The following is a 25,006-nucleotide window of genomic DNA, read 5'->3' as shown; positions in this document are numbered from 1 at the left end:
AGACGATGCTAAAATGCATGTTGCGTCAATAACAAAACTATGGCGTCATAGTAGTATAGTCTTGGTACTGACCTGTTGGTTGTCTAGACTTTTCAAAGTCTGAAACCCTTTAGCACAAGATGATGGAACAAACAACAAAAAAAAAGTGACAGACCCAAATACTGAACAGCTGAGATCCTTATCAGGCAAGAATGGAGCAACATTCCTCTCCCAAAGCTCCACAATTGGCCTCATCAGTTCCCAGTGTTGTTAGAGAAGTGGATACTACACAGTATCCAGCTGCACTTTTGGCACAGTATTTGAGATATGTAACTGCAGTCAAATTCAAAATCATCCCATTTCTTTCCTTAAGATGGTCCATTTTTCTCCATTTAGATGTATTTTTAATGTTTTCTATATTCTGTTATAGATAAAATATGGGTTTATAATTGATTGATATTAAAAGTTCATCAATCATGGGTCTGTGTTTATTAAACACTGAATCAGTTTGTGTGAAATTACACACGTGTGAACTGATTTGTTTTAGGGAAAAACAGCTACTGTGGGCCTTTTGCAGTTTTTCTTTTTTTCTTTTTTTTTCCCCAAGTATGCATGGAATTCATTCTTGTTGTTGAGCGTCTTTCATATTACTGTCAGTGCATGGTTCACAGTTTCGTTTGTCTGTCTGACTCTTTTTTCCTAAAATGTTTTCTCTCATCGGAGATAAAACATCCACCAGTGGACACAATCTTCTGTGCAGAGAGAATGTGGCCTGCCAGTGTCCATATGTTTATCTGTTAGGGAAGGAAAATGTGTGGTGACCTCAGGTTACCATAGAAACCCTGCTATTTGAGTGTGGAAAGTGGCTCGTTACGTTTTGCTGTGACTCACAATATCCATACTTTTAGTAAAACTGCACTTTCAGTTAAAAGAGAAGTAAAACTTGATATGGGTGTGTTGATTTTAACATATTTTTAAGGAGAATGTTGCTATGGTGAACTCATTCTTTCCAGATATCACATGTGAAATGCCAGTTCCACTTGGTCTGCTTGTGGGTGTTTCCCAAGACACATGGGAGTCTTCTTGAGGACAGTTTGTGTTTTTTGTTTTCCTCACAGAAACAGAAACTAAACTCTGCTCTCCAGGACTGATCCTGGACACAGTTTAATTTAAAATCAACTGTCTTATAAAGAATTATGAGAAACATTGTATCGTATGCCAAGTTATATTTTACTTTTACTTTTACTTCAAAGACATCTGTAAATAAGAACTTGGAGTTGCTGCGGTCTTTCAGTGAAGTGAGAGGGAAACTGACTGATATTGTTTTAGAATAACAGTATTAGAAACTTTAAATATCTTCTTTTTTTTTTCCTTTTAGTGGGTCAGTGTATGATCGTCATACAGATTAAATATCAGTGGCTGTATACATGTTTGTATACATAAGTTTGAATGGATCAATAAGAAAAATGCTGAGAGCAAAATCATTTTGCATGAACTAAACTTGGGTTAAAGGGGTTATACAAGTGCAGACTATTTACCACTCTTTGCATATTCAACCTGTAACTGTAACATGTAACTGCCATTGCCAAATTTCAGGCCCTTTTTATCTGTTTGGGTTAAAATCCTGATGTTTTTTGTTTTTTTAAATAAACTCATCTATGGTGTTAATACAAATACATTGTCTTCAAAATGTGGGTTTTGAATATGAATACTTTAAGCAGAACTTTCTAAGTAAAACAAATGTATTTTAAATTTTGGAAGAAAACTACTTGCAGGTCACTACCCGTCCCTCTCTGCTGTGCTTCAGCTCCTCAGCTCATAAGAGCCATTATTCAAAACCCTGAAGTTGTTTGCATAATTGCTAACACCTCGATTCAACATGGTTTTTTTTTGTTTTTTTTTTTAATGTAAAACCAACTCCAGCCTTTCACTGCTATTCCTACGTCACTGTACACCATTTTTGATTCCTTGTTGATACTGATACTGATACTGATCTTGTTGATACTGATCTGGTTGTGTCCGGCTACGTCCCAGGTGTCTCTCAGTCTATTCAATGGCATTCAGAGGTGGTTTCTTCTGCGTCCGTTGGTGCTCTGTCCTGGAAATCAGTTTCCTTTTGGTGATTAATAAAGTATTTTGAATTAAATTTAATTGATATCAAAAGTCAAATCCAGAGGAAACAGACTCATTCTGATTTGGAAAGTCTGGCCAGTCGAGTCATGTGTTCACATGCTTTTATAAGCATGATAGCAGCTGCAGCTTTTAATGGTTGTTTTTATTCAAGCACAGTGGATTCTTGGAAATTAGTGGTACTCAGAATAGCCAGAAAAATCTGGTTAGCGAGTAGAGTGAAAGAAAAAAAAAAGAAGAGCATTGTAAGATGTAAAGTTGGTTGCTTTGGTGGCTTTCATTTTTTGACAGAGGTGCCTTTCTATCATATCAGGGGACCTTGGACACAAAAACACTGAAGTATCAGTCGAACCCCAAACAAACAATTTGAAAATGTGCCCCTCCGATTAGATTAGATTAGATTAGATTGGATTGTTTTAAAAATATAAACAGAGATGATTCTTACAATTATGCAAAATATCAATAGGTATAACTGTGACAACTTCTTAGCTTTACCTTTTTTTTTTTTAGATTTAGTATATCATGTATTTTTCTGATTATATCAATGCTTTGCAATAAATGTGAACAACCAAAACCTACACTTAAAAGAATGCCTGTAATCCACGTTCACCACAGACTGATGCAGCTTTCCTCTTTACTTTCTCAGTTTTTCTCCAAATCTGTTAGTGATGAAGACCCAGTTGCTAGAGGGAAGGGTGGATTGACATTCCCAGTGCAGTTCTGCGGTGTGGATGCTATGTAAATCTGTGCCATGTCGTGATAACGCACCGTAATTATTCCCAAACCTGCTATCCTTTACCGTCACGCTTTAGGCATTTCCATCTACTTGCACGATCAAAACCTGTACAAAAAGTAAAAAAATACAAACTGTAACTCAGGGGGAGCCAAAAATCCCTTTGTGTTATATTGCCTCATTTATGCATAGTGCTTTTTTTTTTTTTTTTTAGAAAAAGATTTAACACAGTTTTATAGCCAGTCTCATATGTCTTACTGCTGAGTTATAATCTCAAATATCAGTGTCTGTCAGTTATTAGCACATTTCTTTTTACTTCCCTACCTGATGCCGTGCAAGGATCGTTTTGTCTCTTAGTGTTTAGCTTAATACTTCCTGAGTTTACAGTCATTAATCTGCTTGGAAACGATTGAAGTTGGAGGGTAAACGGTTGTTTCTTCAGGCAGGCTAACCCGGTTTTCAAGCATGTGGTAAGGCCTAACGTTGGAACCAGGGTGACTAATAGGCACCCGCACATGGAAAGAATGGTAAACAAGGAGGTTGTTTAGTGTACGGTATAAAGAGCTGTTAGAGGCATCTCTTATGGAAGTTTTTCCAAACTTAGCGGAACCCTCTTTGTTTTAATGTGAGTAGACTTGCAGAAAAAAATCACACCGAACCCAGACTTTATAAATGCTATAATTGGGCATGTTCTTTTAGTAAGGCTTAGAATAGTAATAATCACTGAGGGGGAAAAGAAAAGAGGAGAGAGATTTGCTCATAACTCTTCTCTTCCCAGCCCATATTAATTGAAATAAACAAAGATGAGTGGGTGAAGTGGTTGATGACATGGGGGAGTCCTTCCTGCTGCTTATTCTCCTGTCTTTGTTTGTTAGATAATCTCTGACTCAATAGGTCACCCACTGTGCAAGCAAGCAATCCATCGTCCCACCACAAACCCACAGGATGCATTACATAGAGATGCAGATGAGCGGCGAGATTGTATTGCGTTGACATTCTGCTACATTCAATAAAAAGAGATGCAAGACACTCAAAGGCTTTATTTATTTAAGAAAATACATAATTTATATAAAACATTAAGCTTAGTGCATTAAGAGTCACTGTAACCATAGTTTTTATTCTAAAGAAATGATAATATAGCTATTGATATCAATCTTGTGTGATTGTAAATGCACATTTACAACTTTATAGACATGCAAATGCATATATGTGTGTGTACAATAGATACATGTTTCAGTTTTATAGTGGTTCTTTTTTCTTCTCCAGTTGTATTACACAGTAGGATACATTGCAATGTTTTTAGGTTTTCCATTGTGGTTCGGATCTATTTTCAAGTACCATCTCAGTTGAGGTTCTGAATGTAAAGATCTGGCAACCGTGTTGAGTGCATAGAGAATCGCCATGGGAACTGTTGTAGAATATGTGCCAGAACCTCATAAATGGCTTCTCTTTTTCTACATCACTTATGTTGTGCAGTAAAATATGAGATATAGTGGGACATTAGATGGTGAAAGTGCTGGTGTCTTGGTCTTCTGAACCAGACAGGGACTGGTTCTGACTTTGCGTGTGCAGTGCGATCTCCACCGCTGGTTGTTCGTCGACTTGTCTGGAGTGTCTCCCGAGCCGCTGTCCCAGGCGTTTGGCAGTCTTTAAGACGTGACCTCTGAAGGAGGATCCCATGAAGGCGTATAGGAGAGGGTTGATGCAGGCGTGGCTGAGCGCCAGGCTCTCCGTTATTTGGAGAGCGCGATCCAGGCCCTTGCTGACCTCACAGTCGGTCACGAGGATGTAAATGATGTCCATGGCTCGGCACAGCTTGACCACGCTGTAGGGCAGCTGGGTGAGCAGGAAAACTGCCACCACGGCCAGGAGGACCCGCAGAGCACGCCACTTTCGTTCTCTCCGCACCTCGGCGGCCTGGCTCAGCGCCCTTCCCACCAAACAGTAGCACACCACCATGACCATGAACGGCAGCAGGAATCTCAGGATCACTTCCAGCAGCTCCAGGGCAGCCTTTGCAGGACGGGCCATACTGGGTGGGTAGACGGGCGTGCAGCCAGTCCTGTGGTGAGATCTCTTCACCGTGGAGAAGATCAGTTCAGGAAGGCCGAGAAAGCTGGCTAGAGCCCACAACACAAAACACACCAGGAGCCGCTGCCTCTTCACATGTGGCCCTGTTCCAGTTCTGCCTCTTGGACTTTGGGCTACGGCCCGGTAGCGGTCCACGCTGATGCACGCCAGCAGCAGCATGCCACAGCTGAAGTTGGTGCTGTAGAGAAACGAGGTGAGCTTGCAGGCGGCGACCCCCAGCATCCAGCCATGGACGGCATCGGCCGCCCAAAACGGCAGCGTGAAGAGGAGCAGCAAGTCCGAAATGGCCAGGTTGAGAATGCACACATCCGTCAGGGTTCTCAGTCTCAGCCGCGATGTGTAAACCGCCACCACCAGGGCATTCCCCGCCAGGCCTACCACCAGAGCCAAGGCATAGATGATTGGCAGGAAGATTCCCCCAAAAGAACGCACTTCTTCTTTGTCACAGACACTGTGTTCGTAATTGTAATCGTAACTTTCATTCATGCTGGATTCGTCGTCTTCGTGGTAATAGAAGTCCTCCATATTTATCTGCATAGAGAAAGACAGTTCATAGAAATGTTTCTTCTGTTTTTAAATGGGAAATCATTTCACTCTGTTCTGTTCAGTTGTTCATTCAGTGAGCCAGTAAACGGAGAGAGAGGAAATGGGAATTCCGTCAGCGTTTGGCCTCTGAGGAATCTCTCCTGCATGGTTTCCTAAATGCCTTAAGCCCCGTTTGCCTGAAATTTGTGTGGGCTTGAATAACCACAACAAACACAACTCTGAATGGGGGAAAAAAAGCAGACAAGAGACCTCTTGAGTCTGTAATTACTTGTTGAGTTCAACCTTGCTATATGGATGCGAAGTGATCCCTAGACCAGACGATATGTCTACAGTCCAAGTTTGCTTTCTTTTTAGGTTGTGATGTAATGTTGCCTGTACGATTAAGGCAAAACCTACAGGAAGTATATAAAAAGAGGGATGACGATGGCATGCAAGCATGCGACTTAATGCCAGAGTAAAATCCAGGATGTCGGGATACGTGCTGGTTCAGCACAACATCCCACTAAAGTGAGGCTTTGATTTAAACTCATTGTGACGTTAACGTCCACTCCCTACCCCTCCACTGCAGACGGAGATTACCGCACACATCGTATGTGGGTTCTTTAACTGCGTTTTTCATTTGTTCATATTATATATTATATATTTTCTAAGTTATGCAACTCCCCAACAAAGAGTTAAAAATCTGTTGGATCCAGCAGCAAAACTTGTTATGTGATTGACATTATTATTCTTGGCTGACGATCAATCAAGATATTATGCACAAAATATTTTACATCACAGGATTATTTTCCTTTTTGACACTTGTTGCTAAGATGACAAGTCAAGATATGAAAAGTCTCCAGGTTTGAATACGTAATGAACCATTATCTCCTGGAGGGGACGAGCAGCTGGATTGAGACAGATGATCCTTGGAAAAATTCTAAAATATGTCAAGTATTTATCGCTGTCAACTGCTGCTTCTCCTTTGAAACAGGTTTATACATGCTTTAGGTTTTCCACGTCTGATGTTTAGATCCTCCCTGACCACATATAGAATATTTAAAATGAATGAAATAATATATATTATAATATTAATCTCTGTATGTAGAGTATTTCCAGTGGGAGCTACAAATAACCTTTGTATCAAAACAGTCTCATTCTGTTTAGGAGTGTTAGATTATTATTGTTTGTTGTGTTTGTTTTCCTTTTTTTTATGGAGTAACATTTTTTTTCATGAGAATGGTTTATTTATTTTTAAAATGCCTAAAAAGCTGTGTCATAATGAGCAGCATGCAAGCACAGCAACAGTAACTGTGACAGGAAGCCAAACTTGTTAACAATATAATCTAATAATGTCATAAAAATCTAAAGTTGGACTTTGACTTAACGGTCAAATGAAGATTGGACTGTTTAAAAACAAAGCCAAACACTGCACCTCATTTTCCCACAGGGTGTGTTTTTAAAATGTAGAAAGCAAAATGTTCTATTTTAGATTCAACAGTTTAAAATGAAATATTCAATATAATTTAAAGCACAACTGTACAATTAGAGTGTTCAAACTAATGAAGTTTCTTACCTTGTGCGAGGATTGTGATAGGGGAAAAAAAGAGCAGGATTCCTGGTGGATGTACAGCTGGTTTCCCTGGGCAGCTCTGTTATGAGAGCTCCAGAGCAGAAGTGGCTGTTTTTCTACTGCAGCCCGGCCCACTCCCTCCACCGCCGACACCAGCAGCGTGTCTGTCCTCCACGTAGCTCTCAACTCATCTGTGTGTGTGTGTGTGCTTCTCTGCGTGTACGCACTTCCCTGAGTGAGTGTGTGTGTGTGTGTCATTTCCAGGATATTTGGTTGAGATGAATGAAAATCCGTACCATCATTTTTATTTTTAATGCTTTGTCTTGCAAAGCCCTGCCCATAAATCTGTTGTTTTTCAGTCTTGTCAGATTAAAGGTGAACTTGCACTGTCTTAAATCTCGGTCCTGGGAGGAGTGCCCTCACAGCTGCCCTTTGTTAAAGTGTGTGTGCGTGTGTGTGGGGGGGGGGCAGATAAATGGAGGATTTAGAGCGACATACGATACAGATAATCTTCCCTTTCCCATTTACAGAGCTCATTGTGGGTCGGGTCGTATGCTGGAATGCAGCCATTTGTGGTTAGCACCGAGGCGTTGCATACGTTGTTTCCCACTTTTATGTGGTCTGTTTTTAGATGCTTTGAACTGTACAGTCACACACAACACTTTTCTTGGTAATACCATTTCCTTATTTATCCTTCCTCTGGAATTAAGTTGTTTTTAATATCTTTCTGTTTCACATTCCTTCTGTTTGTTTATAAAAACATTCAAAACAAACAAAACAGACTGGTTTGTGAAGTGACATTAAATAAAGAGCAGAATGTGAAACGCATGCTTCTAAAAGCAGCCTTTAGGACCAGAGGACTGCTGGTTTTTAAGGTTTAGTGACGTCTTTCTAATTCTCGCTTTCATGTCTTTAAAAAACAACTAACAGCATAAAATGTTTGGGTATTACAGTCGTGGCTGGGTGGGTTTATTTTTCATTCCACTGTTGATGGGACAAGTTTGGGCAGGACAGAAGGGCTCACCTCGTATCGTGGACCATATGACTTGTCAGGGTTCATGGGAAAAGCTAATCGGACCCAAGGCCAAACAGGCTTTCCTGGTAAGATGTGGTTTGTGGGTGGAGAAGTTAATGATCTTTGTTACAATGTTGGCACAATACTTGTGTTTGGATTTTTGCAGTTTAAAAACTAAACATCTGTCAGAGCAGGTTTGTTGGACGTACTCACACGCACTCACGCTGTGAACATTCATAAACCACCGATGATTTCTCTGCTGTCACCAGCTGCCCAGACGTCAATGTTTGGAGCCAGTTTTTACAGCTGGAGGGAAATTTAAACAGGAAGGAAGACCTTTTGATGTCGCCCGTGTGCGCACGTCAGGCTTCATGGGTTTGTCTGAGGGTTGATGTCCAACCAGGGAATTTCCACAGTAAATCTGAATTTGGTCAGTTTTCAACAATGCGGCAGTTTGTCTTGGGGGGCCTTGGGATGAATGATTAAAACACAGCAAGAATGAGAATACATTTTGAAAACAAAAACAACAAAATAGAAATAAAGAGAAATAAAATATATATTTATATTTAAAAAAAAACCCAAAACCAGCAAGAAACAAAGAAGTGACAATGAATAAAAAACCAATAAAACTGACTTCACAGCTGTAAAACAAAAATTACAAAACACAAAAGAAGCATTTAACACAGCAATCACAAAAAATGTCCTCGTCTTTCAGAAATACTTCAAAACAAACAATAAATCAACAATTGGAAAATAAAGAGAAATGCTTTAAAGTGGATTAAATTAGCCATTTCAAGCCATTTTTGTCATTTCTATAGGATATTACATTAACTTTGCACTCTTTGTACCTTAAAAGCAGTTTGTAGTTACTATCGGACAAGAAAGAAAATATCACAAGTAACCTTCCTTAAACAAGACGATGTCTGAGTCTTTTATGATTTTTGGAGTTTAAGTGTATTCTGATTGGTTAAATTTATCATCGCCTTTGAGAGATCAATTTTATTTCCAACTATAAAAAGTCCAGATGTGCAGAAAAAATAACATCTGGGGTGTGAAAGTCATCAACCAGAGAAAATGTAATGACAAAGCAAGTATGCCAAAGTCTCTGCACACTGTTGAGAACCTTTTGTTGTCCAAATAAGAACAGTATGAATATGTATCTGAACCCTATCCATGCTGTATCAGCGTTTCCCCATGCCGGCGACATCACGACGCGTAGCTGAAGACTGTCCTCATGAACACACAGCCCCTCTAATCTTTGGTACAATCCAATGTTTTTTGACTTTTCAATAATATCTCATTTACTTTAGATAAGTCCAAAAACTGAACTGAATGAGAAGTGGCTCATGTGACCTCTTTGACAGGCTCACCCTTGAGTGGCACCTTGCATTCTGGGATACAGTCTGCCAGGTAAAGTGGTTAGTTGACACACTGGAAACCATCAGGGTACTTTTAATGCTTGAAGGAGATTGAGACATGGTTTGCATTTTATTTTAATTTTTTTTGTAATTTACAGATGACCTGTGTTTTAGATTTTGTGTCTTCTGTTTCATTTGTATCAGGCATTCTTTTTTGGTTATTATTCATAAAACCTAACTTCTTCATTTTCATTGGCTTTAACAATGTATTATGTCATATTAAAAGAACATATATATCTATATGATATTGCCCTCTAGTGGCTGTTTTGTCAAGAAAATGTACACGAATACATACACACACACACATATATGTGTGGGTGTGTGTGTGTGTGTGTGTGTGTGTGTGTGTGTGTGTGTGTGTGTGTATTTGTATTTGTATGTCTCCCAAACAATAGAACAGAACAAAAATAGCATTTTTGCCTTAATGTCCAACAGACGTGCTCCGTAGGAAGAATCTAACTCCGGAAACTTAAATCAACTTGTGGCTTTCTTATTTCTGCCGTCGTGACATTATTCTGTCACCAGCTCCATCCACACTTCAGTACTTCCAGGCAACTACTCCCACTGTTTCCGATTTTTTTTATTTATTTATCTCCACTCCCACTGCTTTAGAATTTCCGATATCCAGGTCACGGGATGGTGAAGGACACAGACAGTCTGTGAAAAGCTCTCTGCTCCATTGTGTCCTGCACCAGCGCTCAGCCACTGAGCACGAATACCAATCAGCCCCAGGATTGTCTCTTTGTCTGTGCAGGTGCAGGGAACCCCCAGTGTAAAGTGTCCATTGTGATGTGCAGGAGCAGCTCTGAGGAGGGAGGCAGGTCAGTGCAGCGCTCCTCTCCTGAGGGGTGGGTGGTTGTTTGTTTCCACTCATGGAGTTTTTCTTTTCTTTTTCTTTTTTCTTTCCTGGACTTGAGCAAGAACTGAGACCTCTGATGTCAGCTTTTACGACTTCAGGATTTTTACTTTTTACTTGACTCTTTATCTTCAAAATGAATTGTATCTGGTTGTTTTTGTACCTTTGGACTTTACTTTAGAAGTTATTTTCCCCATTAACTTCCTCAGTACTGTTGTGATGACATGAATGAACTTTGTCTGGGGTCACTGTGTGCGTCCCTGCATGAAGTCACAGTTTCCTCTGACACCAATCCTACTAATCAGCCTGCAGATTTCAGTCCAGTAGAAGAATGTATCAATCTAATATTTTTACGTACTAACTTACACATAATTCATCAGTTACAAGTGTAAAGGGAATTAACGAAGAAAAGGAAACAACAGCCACTCCCAAGATATGTAATGCATGTTTCCCGGTTTGGACACACCCAGCTTTATTAAGCTGGTTGTGTGTGGACTGGGCTGTACTTTCTCAAATGAAATGATTGCTGTAAAATGTGTTATGTTTACAAACATCTTGCCAAAATGACTGCTGTGGTCTGAATGTGACGTTACATCAGAGCTTGGGTTGTGAACTTGTCTCTCAGGTTTTCCCGGCACAGCATGATCCTGGTACCGATGGACACGCCGGGTGTGAAGCTCGTCAGGCCCATCACCGTGTTCGGGCAGGACGGTAGGATCCTGCCGGCCGGGGGTCACAACTTCATTTCTCCTTTTTTTTTTCATGAGCTAATTTCCTATTTCCCTTGTTACTGAGATCATCAGATGCCATCCACGGTGGACACTTTGAGGTGCACTTTGAAAATGTGCGCGTCCCTGCATCCAACATCATTCTGGGTAAAAGCTGCTTCTATATCCATTACACTGTTAAGACACTTGTTTGGACGTGAAAGTGGTTCTGGTTTAATGGTTTCATGAATTAAATCAGAACCACAAATCAGAAAATGTAATCCTAAGTAAAGAGGTTAAATAAAAAATATCGTTTTCAAAAGGGCACTATGTAAACATGTAATTATGTAATTATAATCATGATAATTTAATTGGACATATTTCCTCTGCTGCGGTGCACACTATCATTAAAATGATTGATTAATAGGAACTTGGCACAGTTTAACTACATATTTTATTTTGCAGAACGTGCAGAAAGCCTGAAATGCAAAAACCAAATGAGGTTGATTTAAAAAAAAAAAAAAAATTAAGTCCTTGTGGCTCATATTGCAGATACAGCCAAGTTAAAATACATTTCAATTTATTTGCATGTTACCCCCAATTCTTGTGGGTTGAATAATCTTTCCTTTTCTGTGATGGCTTACATCTGTGTCTTGTCTCTGGTTTGTTTCCTGCTGCGTTTCCCTCCAGGAGAAGGGAGGGGGTTTGAGATTGCACAGCGGCGGCTCGGACCCGGGCGGCTCCACCACTGCATGAGAGCCGTCGGCGCAGCAGAGCTGGCGCTGGAGATGCTGTGCCAGCGGGCCGCTTCCAGGCACACGTTTGGGAAAAAACTGTACCAGCATGTGAGATTCCTTTGGCTCTGAAATCTTGCTCCTGCTGTTGACACCTAGTGGAGACGTGTTTCAGACTCCCTTTCTCCTGCGTCTTAGGAAGTGATTGCTCACTGGATCGCAGAGTGCCGTCTTCTGATAGAGCAGACACGCTTGCTGACCCTCCACGCTGCTCAAGCCCTCGACACTCTGGGTAGCCGGGCTGCTCGCAAGCAGGTAAAGCGCTTTAAAATAATTATTTGCCATGTTCCAATTACAAACACAACAATAATGTAATACTCCACATAGGGCTGTTCGATTAATAGATTTTAAATCGTAATCGCGAATATGTAATTAGAACGATGTTAAAACGTGAAAATCGTAAAATGATTGATACCATATTAATAATTGATGGAAATACCTCTCAATACCTGCGACAAGTGCCCCATCGGAGAGGCTCTTTAGTGTAGGAGGGGGCGTTGTAACATGCCACCGGGCATCCCTCAAGCCAGATGCGGTAGACCGGCTCGTGTTCCTTGCAAAAAACTTGCAAATGTGAATAGCAAATGTAATGACTGACATTACACACCTCTACCTCCTTCATGGGTTGCATTATTATTTAGCATGCAAAGACCCAGTTTAGTTTAATTAGAAAATGTCTTGTTTTATTTAATTGGAAATATAACTTACTGTATGTTTGCAAGTGCTGATTTTTTTTTTCAGAGATAAAACTTTATATTTTATTATATTTTTAAAACTTTTTTTCAACTTATTTTACAGAGTTTTGCACTTTATTCATTCATTTTTGGTTTAATAAGAGCAAAGTTTGCACTTAAAGCCCAATGGGGCAAATGTTCAATAAAAAAACAGCATATTTGAAATCATTTCTTTGCCTTTTGTCAATTCACAAAATAATCGTAATCGAAAATCGGATTTTGAGAGAAAAAAATCGAGATTTTATTTTTGGGCAAAATCGAACAGCCCGTCTCCACACATCTGTGGTGTCAGATCTTTGCTACTCATCACTGTTCCTGCTCCTCAGATTGCTATGATCAAAGTGGCAGCGGCCAGAATGGCCTGTAAGGTGGTGGACTATGCCATTCAGGTACATGGGGGTGCAGGGGTGTCTGGAGACTTCCCGCTAGCACAGATGTAAGTCTGCTTTTCTCCCACCCCACACAAAGAATAAGAAGTCTGAAAGTGGTCTTTTAAAATGCTAATAGCCTCGTCTGTCTCCAGGTACTCGTATGTTCGGACTCTGCGCATCGCTGACGGACCTGATGAGGTGCATCTCTCATCCATCGCCTCCCTGGAACTGAAAGATCAGCTGAAGAGAGCACAGGCTAAGCTTTAATGATCACTTACCCACATCAGCCTTAATAAGCTATAACAAGACATTTACCATATTCATCATTGCTTTGATTTAAACGTTGCTTAGTGACCATTTACTTCTAAATACGGTTAACAATTAGGGATTTAAAAGTTGATATTAACTTGCCGTCCAGATAACGTTGTCAGATGTCACAGGTGAGCAGAAGAAAGGGAATTGCATGTGACTACTTTTTCTGTTTTACATGTCATCTGTGACCATTAAGAACTTGAATGTGACTAATAATTTTTCATTAAAACATCAATATTAATACTGTAATTTGTAGTAGTCATCTCCTAGTGTACACACCAGGGTTTTATTTCATCTTCAGGCCCCTTGTTTTTTGACTTTTAAACTGTTTTACACTCCAGGTGACCATACATTTGACTGAACTACAGCGAGTAGTTTTACTCATCATCCTGTAACCTGAAATAAGAGCCTTTCCTGCCTTTTTTTTTTCCTTCTATATATTTTAAGTCAATTTCTGCCTTTAATATATTACACGAGCCAAATGAATGAATAGTGAATGATAATAAATATTGTGCTGAGACTATTTAAATGACTCGGGCTCCGGCCAGCTGTTTCATAAAAATGACACTTCTTTATTAGGAATTCTTTTTAATGTGAACTACAAAAACAAAATGACAGCATGAATGTAAGACTTGTCGTCACACTCTGTATGGTGTGGTCTAACACATAGATGAATTCCATTTGAAGGTCATGGGGAATCAGGACACACAAGCACATTATCTTTTTACAATATAAAACAGCAATGGCCCCATCTACTTGATACACTCGATGGAAACCCATGCAACACCCTCCGCTCTTTGCTGTTCTTACGTCAACGTTTGGACTTATCTTCAGCTGCCAAATCGCTCTTTCATACACCGTGGTGCGGAGAATGGGAGAGGCTGGTTAGGAGGTCGGTGGAAGAGATGTCAGTGTTTGCTCTTCTTTGACTTTTTGTGAGATCGGTGTGGGGACCTGGATCTGGAGCGGGACGTCTTCTTAGTGGACTTCTTGGGCGTTCTGGAGCGCGATCTCCTAGATCGTTTAGGTGTGCGAGGTGATGATGGAGATCTAGTGGGACGAGTAAATCACCTTTATTAATAAACAGCGCCAGGAATACCAGTATGACTAGATTCGGTTCTAACACAATTTCTAGTTTTACCTCTTGGAGGACTTTTTGTTGCTGGATCGAGGAGAGTCTTTATGTGAGGAGCGGGAAGATGTGTCTTTAGAATAAGATCGGTCAGAGCGTTCTGATCTTTCTGAGCGTGGTGAGGATGACCGGCCTCGTCTACTGCTTCTCGTTGGACTGGGAGACCCGCTGTGATGCCGCTTCCTGTCAGCCACAAGAGGTAAACGCCTTGAATTGAGACATGAAGAAAATCCCACACTTGTAACCTAAACTGCACCTTCTCTTGTGAATAAACACGACACCAGACTGTGACTAAATGGCCGTCTCACCTGTCCTTTCTGGTCGGCGTGTCGTCTTTCTCCTTTTCCTTCTTTAGTTCTTTCAACCGGGCCTCAGCTTTCTCCTTTTCTTTCTTCTCCCTCTCTTTCTCCCGTTCAAGTTTTTCCTTTTCTTTTTCCTGGAGACAAGTCACCCAAGAGGTCACCTCATTGTGAAGTCCAACAACACATATCTGTGGGAAACGGCTCCAATCAATACCTTTTGTAAGAGTTTGTCCCTGTAGTGCTCCACCTGCTCCTGGAGACTTTGACCGGGCTTCTTGGGTCTTTTTCCAGACTCTAGCTCATCCTGGAACTTCATGACTTTAACCTGTGTGAAATGTACAAATAAATCCAGCAGAATTGTCTAAAGATGCTCTGAGGCATGCTAATGCGTGCAGAATATAATAGAGTACCTCAATCTCTCTGAGCTTGCTGCGTTTCTCCTCATTCATTTCAGACATCTTGGTCTTCACATCAGAGTCGTCTCTGACGGGGTTGGAGTAGCTCTGATTATCGTCTGAGCGAGGGCTCCGGTCGTCGTCATCGCTGTCCTCATCAACTCTTCACAAGGACACCAAACAGATTTTGAATAAATGAACAAACAACTGGCCTTACAGACATACGTAAAATATGGTTTAAAAGAAAAAGGAACATAAAAACACGCTTACTTTTTTTCTTCTTCTGGCTGCTCAAAAATCTCCCATTTTGAGGTTGTCACAGCTAATGAGAAAACAGAAGCCGAGTAAGAATCATTTTCCATGCAACAAAACGGTTTCCTAATATAACAAATGCATATTCTGCCATCTGACCTTGAGCCTGCAACTCTGCCTCGTCCACTGCTTCCCATTTCGAGGGTGCCACTTTAAATGTCGCCTCTTTAACCTGATCAACTGGAATCAACATAAAAAAAATACATATATTTTAGCTACAATACTGTGACATCTGGGCAGAGAGAACTCTAAACAACCATGTCTAATTTACTCTCAGTCTCTGCATCACTCACAAGGTATTCCATCTATATCTTCTTCCATTTGCTTGATGGGAACTCCGTCCAAGTCATCCAAAAGTGCTCCGTCGATCGGCGCCCCATCAATGGGCATCGCATCGATGGGCACCCCGTCCACGTCCTCCAGCAGGGTGCAGTCTACAAACTCACCGATCGGAGCGCCATCAATGTCTTCTACGGGTTCAGGCTGACAAAAGAAAAAAATAAATAAAGTACAAACAGATTGAACCAAAGTTTTATGGAGATGGTGAGTTGTACATTGTGTTAATTTGAGCACTTTGAAGGATGTAAGAGTAGCAAAGCTACATCATTTACCTCCACAGGGACAACTATAGGCTCCTTCTCAGCAGAAAGATTAACAAGACCCAGGAAAATGTTCTGCAGCTTGATAAGGAAGGGATCTGGATACACGGCCCAATCCTCCCATGCCCGGAAACATGACATCACCCGTTGCTACAGAAGGAAAGAGAAAGATCACCGTGGGCTGAGTAGCTTGCTATGTAAATTATACAACTGGTTAAGTTTACTGAGCAAGATTTGGTACCTTAAAGTTCTCGCTCTGAAGGTGGCCCTGTATCGACTTGTACGTGGAATTGAGGTCCGAGAAAATCTGGCAGAGTTTTGTCTCAAAACTAAAAAAAAATGGAAAAGCAATTGATTAGGAAAAAAAATAATTTAGTCCAAGACATAAGTGTAAATTATATGTATTGTAACTTACTATTTTCTGTAGTAAGATGCATTGGCAACTTTGGCAGAAGAGTTGTACAGCACATCCGAAACGAGATATAACCGTGCAATCTGCAACGTTATAGAGCAAAGTGTGAGTTGATGTTTCTTGAGGATTGTTTCTTGTTGACCGTATCAACAGGTTTCAGCCGTGCCTTCTTTGGTAGAGGGGTCTTTAAGATGGAGAGGGACTCTGTGATACACTCCACAATCTCCTCAGCAGCTTCAGCGCGGCTCAGACAAAACAGCATAGCCTCCGCAATGTCTCCCCTTCTGGGAGTCAAAGCCCGAAGCATCTCCTCCAGTTTGTCCCGCTCCCTGCAGACATGAAGCACAGTTATGGAGAAATAAAGATAAACGTTGCAGTGCATCTGGCTCACGTGTTTCATAAATTATGATCATGAATACAGGAGAATTTATAAAAAGTTGATGAGGACACAAGCTTACTCTTCTTTCAAGCAGCCTTTCTTCCCGGCCTCCTCCTCTTCCTCCTCCTCCTCACCGTCGTCGTAAGGACCATGGAGGTAAGGATTTAGAGGCGGCGGACGCCACAAAGAGCCATTTTTAAACATCCTAAAATCTTCTGTCCGCCATTTGGCCGTAGATTCACCCTGAGAAAAATGTAATATACCTTCAATATCAAAACAACCTGCCGGAATTCAATCACAAAACACAGATTTTCTTCAAATTTTATAAATCAACCTGAGTCATTTTCAATGGAGAAACTTACCTGGAGAATAGAGTAGAGCTTCCACCTGTAGTATACATGCGCGGGGCTCTGGTTCTCAAATAGAAATCTGCGAAAAAGAAGAGAAGAAAAACATTACTATCGTGATAACTCTCAATAATCCGCATTTGATTACTTGACGGAGAAAGTGCAGAACATTTCTATTACAGAACTAAACACACCTGTACATGGGATTGTTGATTTCTCTGTTCATGATCATGGCTTCAAACATTGGGCCTTCACGCACCACAAACTCGATCATGCGGTGGATGAGAGAGAGCAAATTCCTACAAGAAAAACACAGTTAAAGCAAACGGATTCAGACTGGACTGCCCCTTGAGCACTACTTCCAGCCTAATCATCAGGGCTTCATTTACGCTTGGTGCTTGGACGCCTCGAACAGTTGCCTTGAATCATGCACCAAAACATGGCTAAAAATGAAATACTGTTGAATAGAACTATAGGTTTTCGGATCATTTCGATATAATGTTGCACTGCCAAAGTAAATGTATTATAAATATAGCAGAAGTTATCTTGACAACTTCTCCTACATCATCTTTGTCACAATTAACAATTGCCAATGATCACTTAAAGGATGCAATGAGGTTCAATTTAACAGACAACTGTCAAAGAGGGTCAAGTAACCAAGAATAAATTAAGCTTAACAGTGTCGATGCCTCAAATCAATAATGGTAAACAAAAAAAAAAGGAAATAAAAAATAAATAAATAAATCACATCATAAAATAACATCTGGTGACAACGTTCCTATTTATTTAAAGACTAACAAATATTATTTGTGCAACTATTACAGACTCCCCTGTGGTTCATTAAGGCTGCAGTGCAACAGCTGTTAATTACATTGCACTGCTTTAACCCGCTCAGTTAAATCTTCCTACTTAGAAATTGCACCGGAATGGAAACACCTGAACCTGTACACATTTGGTAACTGGGTGAGGAACATTGATAAGACACTGTATTGACAGAAATTACAATTACAATGTCTTTCAATTCCAACTCATCTCCTGACTAATATATAAAGGTGAAAAAATAAAAAAAAATAAAATAAACAGTCCAGGATCCTTGGCCTGAAACACAGGGCCGATAGTTTGACTCAGTACAGACTAAAGGTGCAAATGGGATCTCTACAGTTTTTCTGTGACAATTTTAACGGAAATGTGTGGTGCAGGCTGCATACAATTAGTCTAAAGTGGCCAACAAGACAGAGGATGTCTTCATTTGACAACACAGATCACATTTACTTGTATTGGAGCCGATCATACCAATGACGGGGTAAAATTCTGTATACTTTCCCAATCCATCCCATGATGCTTTTCAGGTCCCTCGCTGCTGCAGACAGTTCAGCTTGTGCTGCTCACCAAGGCCAATGTCAAAGGTCATATAAAGACTAATGCTGGCAGGTTTGGATTTGTTGGGAGGAGCCAGATTTACTGAGCGCCCTTTGATAGTGACAGAGGCCAAGGGGGGAGACAGTCTGAGTGAGCAATGGCCAGAGAGCAATTTACAACTACAGCTCTAAAACCAGCAGGCCATGTATGACAAAGAGTAACATGTCTCTAAAGTTGAGAAACAAATGTTTTGTATGGAGTGGAACTGTTAAAATGATTACCTTTGTATTGAAAATGCGCAATAAATAAGCTTTATAATGATGTTTGATACATATCTGAGGAAAAAACGAATGATGGGATGTGAAAGCGACAAGGTACAAACAAAACTTTTCAGTTTTTTTCTCTATACAAGTATGAAAATAGTGTCCAAGTGCCTCAACCATTGCTCATCCACACTGACCAGCCCCCTGTAGCGTGCAATGATCAACTGATCAAGCTTTTAACTTCATTATGGGATGGTTTTTTTCTAAGTTTGTACACCAATTTGAAAAAAGAAAAACATGTACCTTTCTGTTGGGATAACCACTTTGACTATGGCTTGCGACAGAGTCTGTATATGAAGTCACATCAGATAATAAACATAGAATGTGAGTATTGTTAAAAAAGGCAACAGGTGAAAATTTATAAAAATGCATTTCAAGGTGCAAAAAATGACAACAATTTTCCTTTACTGCCGTCAGTTTTACTAAAGGCCAAAAACCCCTGATTCTTTAGCACATTATCCATTAATACCTCTGTATAACAAAGGCTAATATTTCAACAAAACCTCACTTTCAAACAGTTTAGCTAGTATAACTCATTCATTAAAAAATATAAATCTATCACTTAGAGAAACTAGGAATAAAACCTGCGCTCATTACCAATGCTAACGTACCAGATACATTTACAAAACTCTGCCATATCCCATGAAAATCTTTGGCTGACATATCAAGTTACCTTCTCGAACTCCTCCTTGTTTTTGGGTGGAGGTTGCAGGGGAGCACTTGGATTCTTTAGCCTCTCCCGGGGCTGTGAATTGAAGGGAAGGCCAGAGGGAGGCGGTGGTAGTGTGTGCTCCATCATGGAAGGAGGGATATAGATGGGATGGGGTGGAATGGGTACGCCTTTACCCCATCCTAATTTCATCTCAAAGTTCATGATCATCTTTCCTGTAGTTTGAGGAAAAATACACTCAGTCTATATACACATGCAAGACTTACAAAGATAACCAATATGAAGTTTCTTTATTCAAAAGAGAGAAGTACCATTTAGGTTTTTGAGTGCCCGCTCAGCATCCCTCCTGTTCATAAAAGCCACAAAGCCGCAGTTCCGCTCCCGGGCTCTCTCCTCATCCGTCCTCGGCCACATGATTTTCACACTGGCCAGTGGGCCGTAGCGGCCAAACTCCTGACACAACATCTCCTCGTTCATCTATAAAACAAACCATACAAGGTATTTTATTATTACACATAATACACACAGTGGACAAACATTTGCAAAACTTGAAAAGGTAGATTTAAGAAGCGCAGCACAATTTACATGGCATAAATTCATCAGAGGCATGGCAACAGGGTCATGTTAAACTATTTTCACAACAAAGTTAAGTCAGACATTATTTTTGTGCTCTTCATAACAACCTACCTGTGGATTGATGTTTCCAAGATACAAGTTAGTAGTGGACGGGTCTCCGACATCGTGGGAACCTGGTGCGCAATCATCCAAAACTGCAGACACAGAAAGCAGAAGAGAAATTTCCTGTTGCTGTCTGATACCACAACAGATTTTCTTTGCAAGTTGAGGATATTCACAGCCACTATATTAAGTCAAAATTACCACTGGACGGACGGTTTCTTCTTGAAGAACCATCCGCTAAAAGAAGCAGAAAAGCAGTATAAATTTTGTTTCAGGGTAAAAAGGGACAAGGGGAGGTGGGAGTGGATTAAGGCGTGCCGGACAAGGCCGTTACCGGCCGGGTTAGTAGATGTAAGCCCATCATGCAACTTAAATGCACTCACATGAGCGTCTTCCCTCCATGCCAGGGAGCGGTTCAAAGCGACTAACACGTCCTTTCATCTTATGTCTTTCATCCCTTTCTTCCTGGATCCTGCAAAAAAAATAACATACATCACAGTCAAGTTTAGCTACTCTTTACAGCTTTGTATGTTATGCATCTTTGAACCAAAACCTTAGGAAAAAAATAAAAAAATGTGCGTATCAAAACATACTGTTTAAGTTCTTCCTTAAAGAGCTCCAAGTTGCTCTTCTTCTTTTCCTTATCACTGGTTTTTTTCGACGACTGAAATACAGAGCAGTAAATATTATTAGCAAAGAAAAAAACAAACATGGTATAGCAATAATAGCAGATGATGACTTTGACAGCACTCACATGTCTTTTGTCCAATGCTAAAAACTGCGGCGGGGTCTCCAAAGGAAGGATGCTTTTTGTCTGGGTTTCAAAACGCGACTTGGGCTTGTACAGCTTTCCCCTTTTCTCATCACCAGCTGCTTCCTCTACAAAGAGAAAGAATCGTTGTTCAGAATGCAGATAAGTGGAAAACCAATTAATAGGACAATCCAACAAGTGAAACCACTGTGTAATTATGGTACCTTTTGTTGCATTTGCAATACCACCCCGAACGAAGGCCTTGACTTTGCCCTCTCCTCCTCCTTCAAAAGCAGCAAGAAACTCCTCATAAATCTCTGCTGCTGCCCGCTCATCTTCCTGAACACAGGCAATCAAGGTAAGTTAATAATAAGCACAATAATGTATATAGTGTTATGGAGAGCGACGTCAATGCTTGCCTTTTTCTTTATTTCATCTTGTTCCTTCTTGCTTAAGGTCCTTTTGGCTACTGCCATTTTTCCGATGCTGAATGACTTCAGTTTACTCTCAAGCAGCGCCTGCAGATCAGAATCAGAATCATGTTTATTAGGCCAAGTCAGGTCAAACAAGACAGGGAATTTTACTCGGTTATTTTCGCTCACTGTACAGTGAATAGACAAATGACAGCTCTTATTAATATATATACATTTTTTTTAAAGTGAATAGTGCAACAGTATGAGAAGTATTAAATCTGTAAATTTGTGCTTTTGAAAAAAAAAAAAAAAAAAAAAAAAAACGTGTTTTCTCTCCTGCAGACTTGCAGTCCAACCATCGCTGAGTCTGTATTAGACTGATTTCCCTGGAGTTTGGAGTTCAGAGGAGCAAAGCAGAACACCTAAAATAATGCTTGGACATACCAGTAATATAAAGACTAAATGTTTCCTTGCCAGGCAACAATTCCCTACACTTTATTCATGTTGACTTTTACTCACCTTGAAAAACAGTCACGTAAGGTTTAAATAAATCACACAAAATATAAATCCAGGGTTTATACAGCAATCCTTATGTTAAATTTAATACCTTTTTCACTACCTTCATATTTTTTTTAAAAACTGTCACAACATTAAGTGTTAATCACGGACGTTTTAACATTAATACAGATTTTGAACTATAGAACACTATACAGAACAGATTTATAGACTCATTGATGTTGACCAGATGTTTTACATTTATTTCACTTTGTGAATGACAATAAAATAGACTGCTTAAAATGTAAAAGGTAAAAAATAATACCAATTTAAAAAAAAAAAAATACCTCTGACAGTGAATTTAACACTTTTAATGGCCTTAAATTTGGCAATTTTCATTTATCACTTTTTAAAACCCCGCGGAAACACTGAAATCACAAAAATAAGAAGGAATAAATAGCTATGAATATCATAATACCATGAATTCAGAATCAGGTTTATTTGGCCAAGTCATGTCAAACTATACAGGGAATTTGACTCACTGTACAGTAAATAGACAAATGAAAAGATCTTTCAACAGATGTTTCATGCAGCTTAACTTCAGATAATTTAAACAAGAAAACGTGAACTATGTCGATCAGATCCAATCATTTAAAACCAGGTAGTGAAAGAGTGACAGATGACTGAGGCGCTGTCTAAAACTGCACATCGTTGCTGTTAGTGCTCACGCTGTCGTCTGTCAAGCTTTAAATCACATTTGCAGTTTTGTGTTAGATAACAGAGGAACACACGGGCCTGGCGGGTCGATGAGAACCGGGGCCACAGTGAATAAACCAACCCGGTTGAGAGGGTTTCTTAACTACACAGACTGCGATTTCTACTCTTTCCCACACGTAGATCAAAGTAGCAGTTCTAAATTCTAGCTATAACGCACCACGTGGTCGGTAACAACATTAATACCCGCGTCCACCGCGCTGGTGAGTTAGCTTAGCTTAGCTACAATGGGCAGTGTGGCTGACGTCGTCGCGCAAACCTCTAACTCCGCTCCCATGCGGCTTCTTTCTGAGTCAATATTCAAGCTTTCTTATAATTCACAAGGCTGTCCACGTATAGCAGCTCAACTCGACCAAAGCGAGAGCAAATAGTGAGTTTCACCTTCGCGCTGGCTTTTTGGGAGCCAGGCGTTTTGTCCGCCATCTTTCCTGGAACTCAGATACAATCGATCACCGATCAGATGATAGCGACGAACTCCAAACTCCAGGGCGATCAGTCAAATACCGACTCGGCGATGGTTAGACTGCAGACCCACGTTTTTAAGTCTGCTGGAGAGAAAACACGTTGTTTTTTTTTTAAAGCACAAATTTACGGATTTAACTGGTCGTCTTATTATATTCATACCTAGTCCTACAGAGTCCTTACAAACACCAGGGAACTGGACCACATTACACCGGTCATGAAACAGCTACCCTGGCTTCCAGTGGATAGAGTTTAAAATCCTACTGCTGGTCTACAAAGCACTTTATGTAAACTGAATTGTTTTAAGTTATTTTATGTTTTTTTTCTTTTATATCATACTCTATGTATTTTATTGCTCTTAATTGTTTTTTATTCTGTAAAGCACCTTGTGACAAATGTCTGTGAAAAGTGCTATATAGGCCTAAATAGACTTTACTTACTTCCTTACACTTACTTACTTCCTTACACTGGACTCTTGGACCAAAATACATGCTTGATCTGTGTTAGTTCCCTATGAAGCTCCCAGACACCTAAAATAAATACTTACCTGCTGTACTCTACTGCCCTTATTTTTAACAACTTGTGCTTTTTATTATTTTACCTCTTTTCTTACCATTTTATTTCATTTTATTTGTTATTTACTGTTTCATTGTGTCTTACCGCTTTTAATGTTGATGTAAAGCACTTTGAATTACCTTGTGTTGAATTATGCTATACAAATAAACTTGCTTTGCCTTGCCTTGCTTATTTATTCATTCGTGTTTTTGTGATTTATATTTTGTGAGATTTATTTAAAGCTTGCGTGACTGTTTTTCAAGGTGACTAAAAGTCAACATGAATAAAGTGTAGGGAATTGTTGCCTGGCAAGGAAACATTTACTTTTTAATCTTTATATTATTGCTATGTCCAAGCATTATTTTTAAGTGTTCTGCTTTGCTACTCTGCAAGTTGTACAACATTTCCTTTGTACAAAATGAAAGGTAGCGATTTATTTGTTATAGCTGAGCAAACACAGAGAAACTGATTGACAGAGTTTAAAAATCCTGATGCTGAGGGTGAACATACAGGAAGTGGATATTGAAAGGGCTGACGTGTACAAATGCCTGGGTGTGCAGATAAACTTCAAGCTGGACTGGTCAGAATACAACAATGTCCTGCCCCAGAAAGTCAAGTTCTGAAATTCACCTACAGCTCTTTTAAGGGGACTGGGGACCTTGGAGTGTGTGGGTATCCTGAGGACATTTTCATGATACATGAGTGGTGGCATCAGAGAAAAGGACAAACAAACAGAAACAGGATGGACATAGAGATGAAGTGGACCAATGAGAGAAAAACGATTGCTAAGCCATCAAATACCATGAGCAACCCCTCTTACACTCTGTATGAGACAATGTGGGGAATCATAAGCAAAGACTGCTGCACCATCAGTGCAGGAAGGATGTCCACCTGTCTACCTTTGTCCCCACAGCTGCCAGACTCTTTCATATCAGTATGATTAGTACTGTTGCTATGACATCCTGATCTTTTCTCTAAAGAGTCTCTTAATGTTCCCATCAGGGATCATCCATCCATCCATCCATCCCTTTTCTATATCCATTAATCCTATACAAGGTCACAGGAGTCCGCTGGAGCCCATCCCAGCTCCTTCAGGGATCAATAAAATATTAATTTATGATATTATAATTTGAAATACTGAAAAAGTGTGGTTGTAGCCACTTCTAAAACATTTTTAAAATGTATTTTTTTTTTTGCTTCACTGACAATCAAATCAGTTTAGGATTACCAAAAATAATAACATACAACACACTGTCAACCTCCAAAGACAGTCCCTTTGTAAAACACTGAATTATCCTGAGACATCCTCGTTACTTTTGTGCTTATTTTGAGGTTTAACCTATATTATTGCTATTTAAAGGAAATCTAAAACTGTGGGTCTGTAAAACTGAAATGAAATGAAATATAGGC

The 25,006-nt window shown here is 40.0% G+C and overlaps 3 protein-coding genes across 5 annotated transcripts in view; 1 reads left to right on the top strand and 2 right to left on the bottom strand.

The window, feature by feature from the left end:
* The window catches only part of nphp3 (nephronophthisis 3), a 37,334-nt gene extending 23,567 nt beyond the window's left edge, over nt 1-13,767 (top strand). The window contains exons 40-46 of the mRNA XM_061713095.1: nt 10,219-10,285; nt 10,946-11,031; nt 11,124-11,195; nt 11,718-11,872; nt 11,960-12,076; nt 12,882-12,991; nt 13,079-13,767. Coding sequence (XP_061569079.1) covers nt 10,219-10,285; nt 10,946-11,031; nt 11,124-11,195; nt 11,718-11,872; nt 11,960-12,076; nt 12,882-12,991; nt 13,079-13,193 — 722 coding nt within the window. The 3' untranslated portion in view covers nt 13,194-13,767. The remainder of the gene's footprint in view (nt 1-10,218; nt 10,286-10,945; nt 11,032-11,123; nt 11,196-11,717; nt 11,873-11,959; nt 12,077-12,881; nt 12,992-13,078) is intronic.
* Nucleotides 3,874-7,215, bottom strand: ackr4b (atypical chemokine receptor 4b). Its single transcript, XM_061713094.1, has 2 exons — nt 7,035-7,215; nt 3,874-5,464 (listed from the first exon to the last, which is right to left on the bottom strand). The coding sequence occupies exon 2, from the start codon at nt 5,456-5,458 to the stop codon at nt 4,343-4,345; it is 1,116 nt and encodes a 371-aa protein (XP_061569078.1). The 5' UTR covers nt 5,459-5,464; nt 7,035-7,215; the 3' UTR covers nt 3,874-4,342.
* A 41-nt stretch (nt 13,768-13,808) lies between the features above and the next one.
* u2surp (U2 snRNP-associated SURP domain containing) lies at nt 13,809-23,013 on the bottom strand. 3 transcript variants are annotated; one of them, XM_061713090.1, is made up of 26 exons: nt 22,961-23,013; nt 21,317-21,415; nt 21,122-21,236; nt 20,901-21,025; nt 20,740-20,810; nt 20,530-20,618; nt 20,348-20,383; nt 20,156-20,238; nt 19,780-19,945; nt 19,472-19,683; nt 19,042-19,085; nt 17,311-17,415; nt 17,132-17,198; nt 16,849-17,012; nt 16,557-16,719; nt 16,394-16,473; nt 16,220-16,307; nt 15,991-16,128; nt 15,673-15,862; nt 15,479-15,559; nt 15,338-15,389; nt 15,083-15,230; nt 14,887-14,997; nt 14,679-14,806; nt 14,380-14,577; nt 13,809-14,288 (listed from the first exon to the last, which is right to left on the bottom strand). In XM_061713090.1, exons 1-26 carry the CDS (start codon nt 23,000-23,002, stop codon nt 14,147-14,149), a joined length of 2,937 nt encoding a protein of 978 aa, XP_061569074.1. In that variant the 5' UTR covers nt 23,003-23,013; the 3' UTR covers nt 13,809-14,146. The 3 variants fall into 3 exon arrangements, with proteins under 3 accessions (XP_061569074.1, XP_061569076.1, XP_061569075.1); XM_061713091.1 differs by having other exon boundaries at nt 13,810-14,288; nt 14,380-14,553; XM_061713092.1 differs by lacking the exon at nt 20,348-20,383.
* Between the last annotated feature and the right edge of the window lie 1,993 nt (nt 23,014-25,006).

The sequence above is a fragment of the Cololabis saira genome, chromosome 22, assembly GCF_033807715.1.
Source record: "Cololabis saira isolate AMF1-May2022 chromosome 22, fColSai1.1, whole genome shotgun sequence".
NCBI lineage: Eukaryota > Metazoa > Chordata > Actinopteri > Beloniformes > Belonidae > Cololabis > Cololabis saira.
The sequence above is the reverse complement of the archived record's forward strand: the minus strand, read 5'-3'. Positions and strand labels throughout refer to the sequence as shown.

Excerpts from the sequence above, each read along its gene's own strand:
- ackr4b (XM_061713094.1), bottom strand. The coding sequence starts at position 5,458 with ATGGAGGACTTCTATTACCACGAAGACGACGAATCCAGCATGAATGAA.
- u2surp (XM_061713090.1), bottom strand. The coding sequence starts at position 23,002 with ATGGCGGACAAAACGCCTGGCTCCCAAAAAGCCAGCGCGAAG. Across the intron at positions 15,231-15,337 it reads CAGCCAGAAGAAGAAAAAAA|AGTTGATGAGGACAGCGATG; the intron begins GTAAGCGTGTTT and ends GTCCTTGTGAAG. Across the intron at positions 14,998-15,082 it reads GCAAGCTCAGAGAGATTGAG|GTTAAAGTCATGAAGTTCCA; the intron begins GTACTCTATTAT and ends CATTTCACACAG.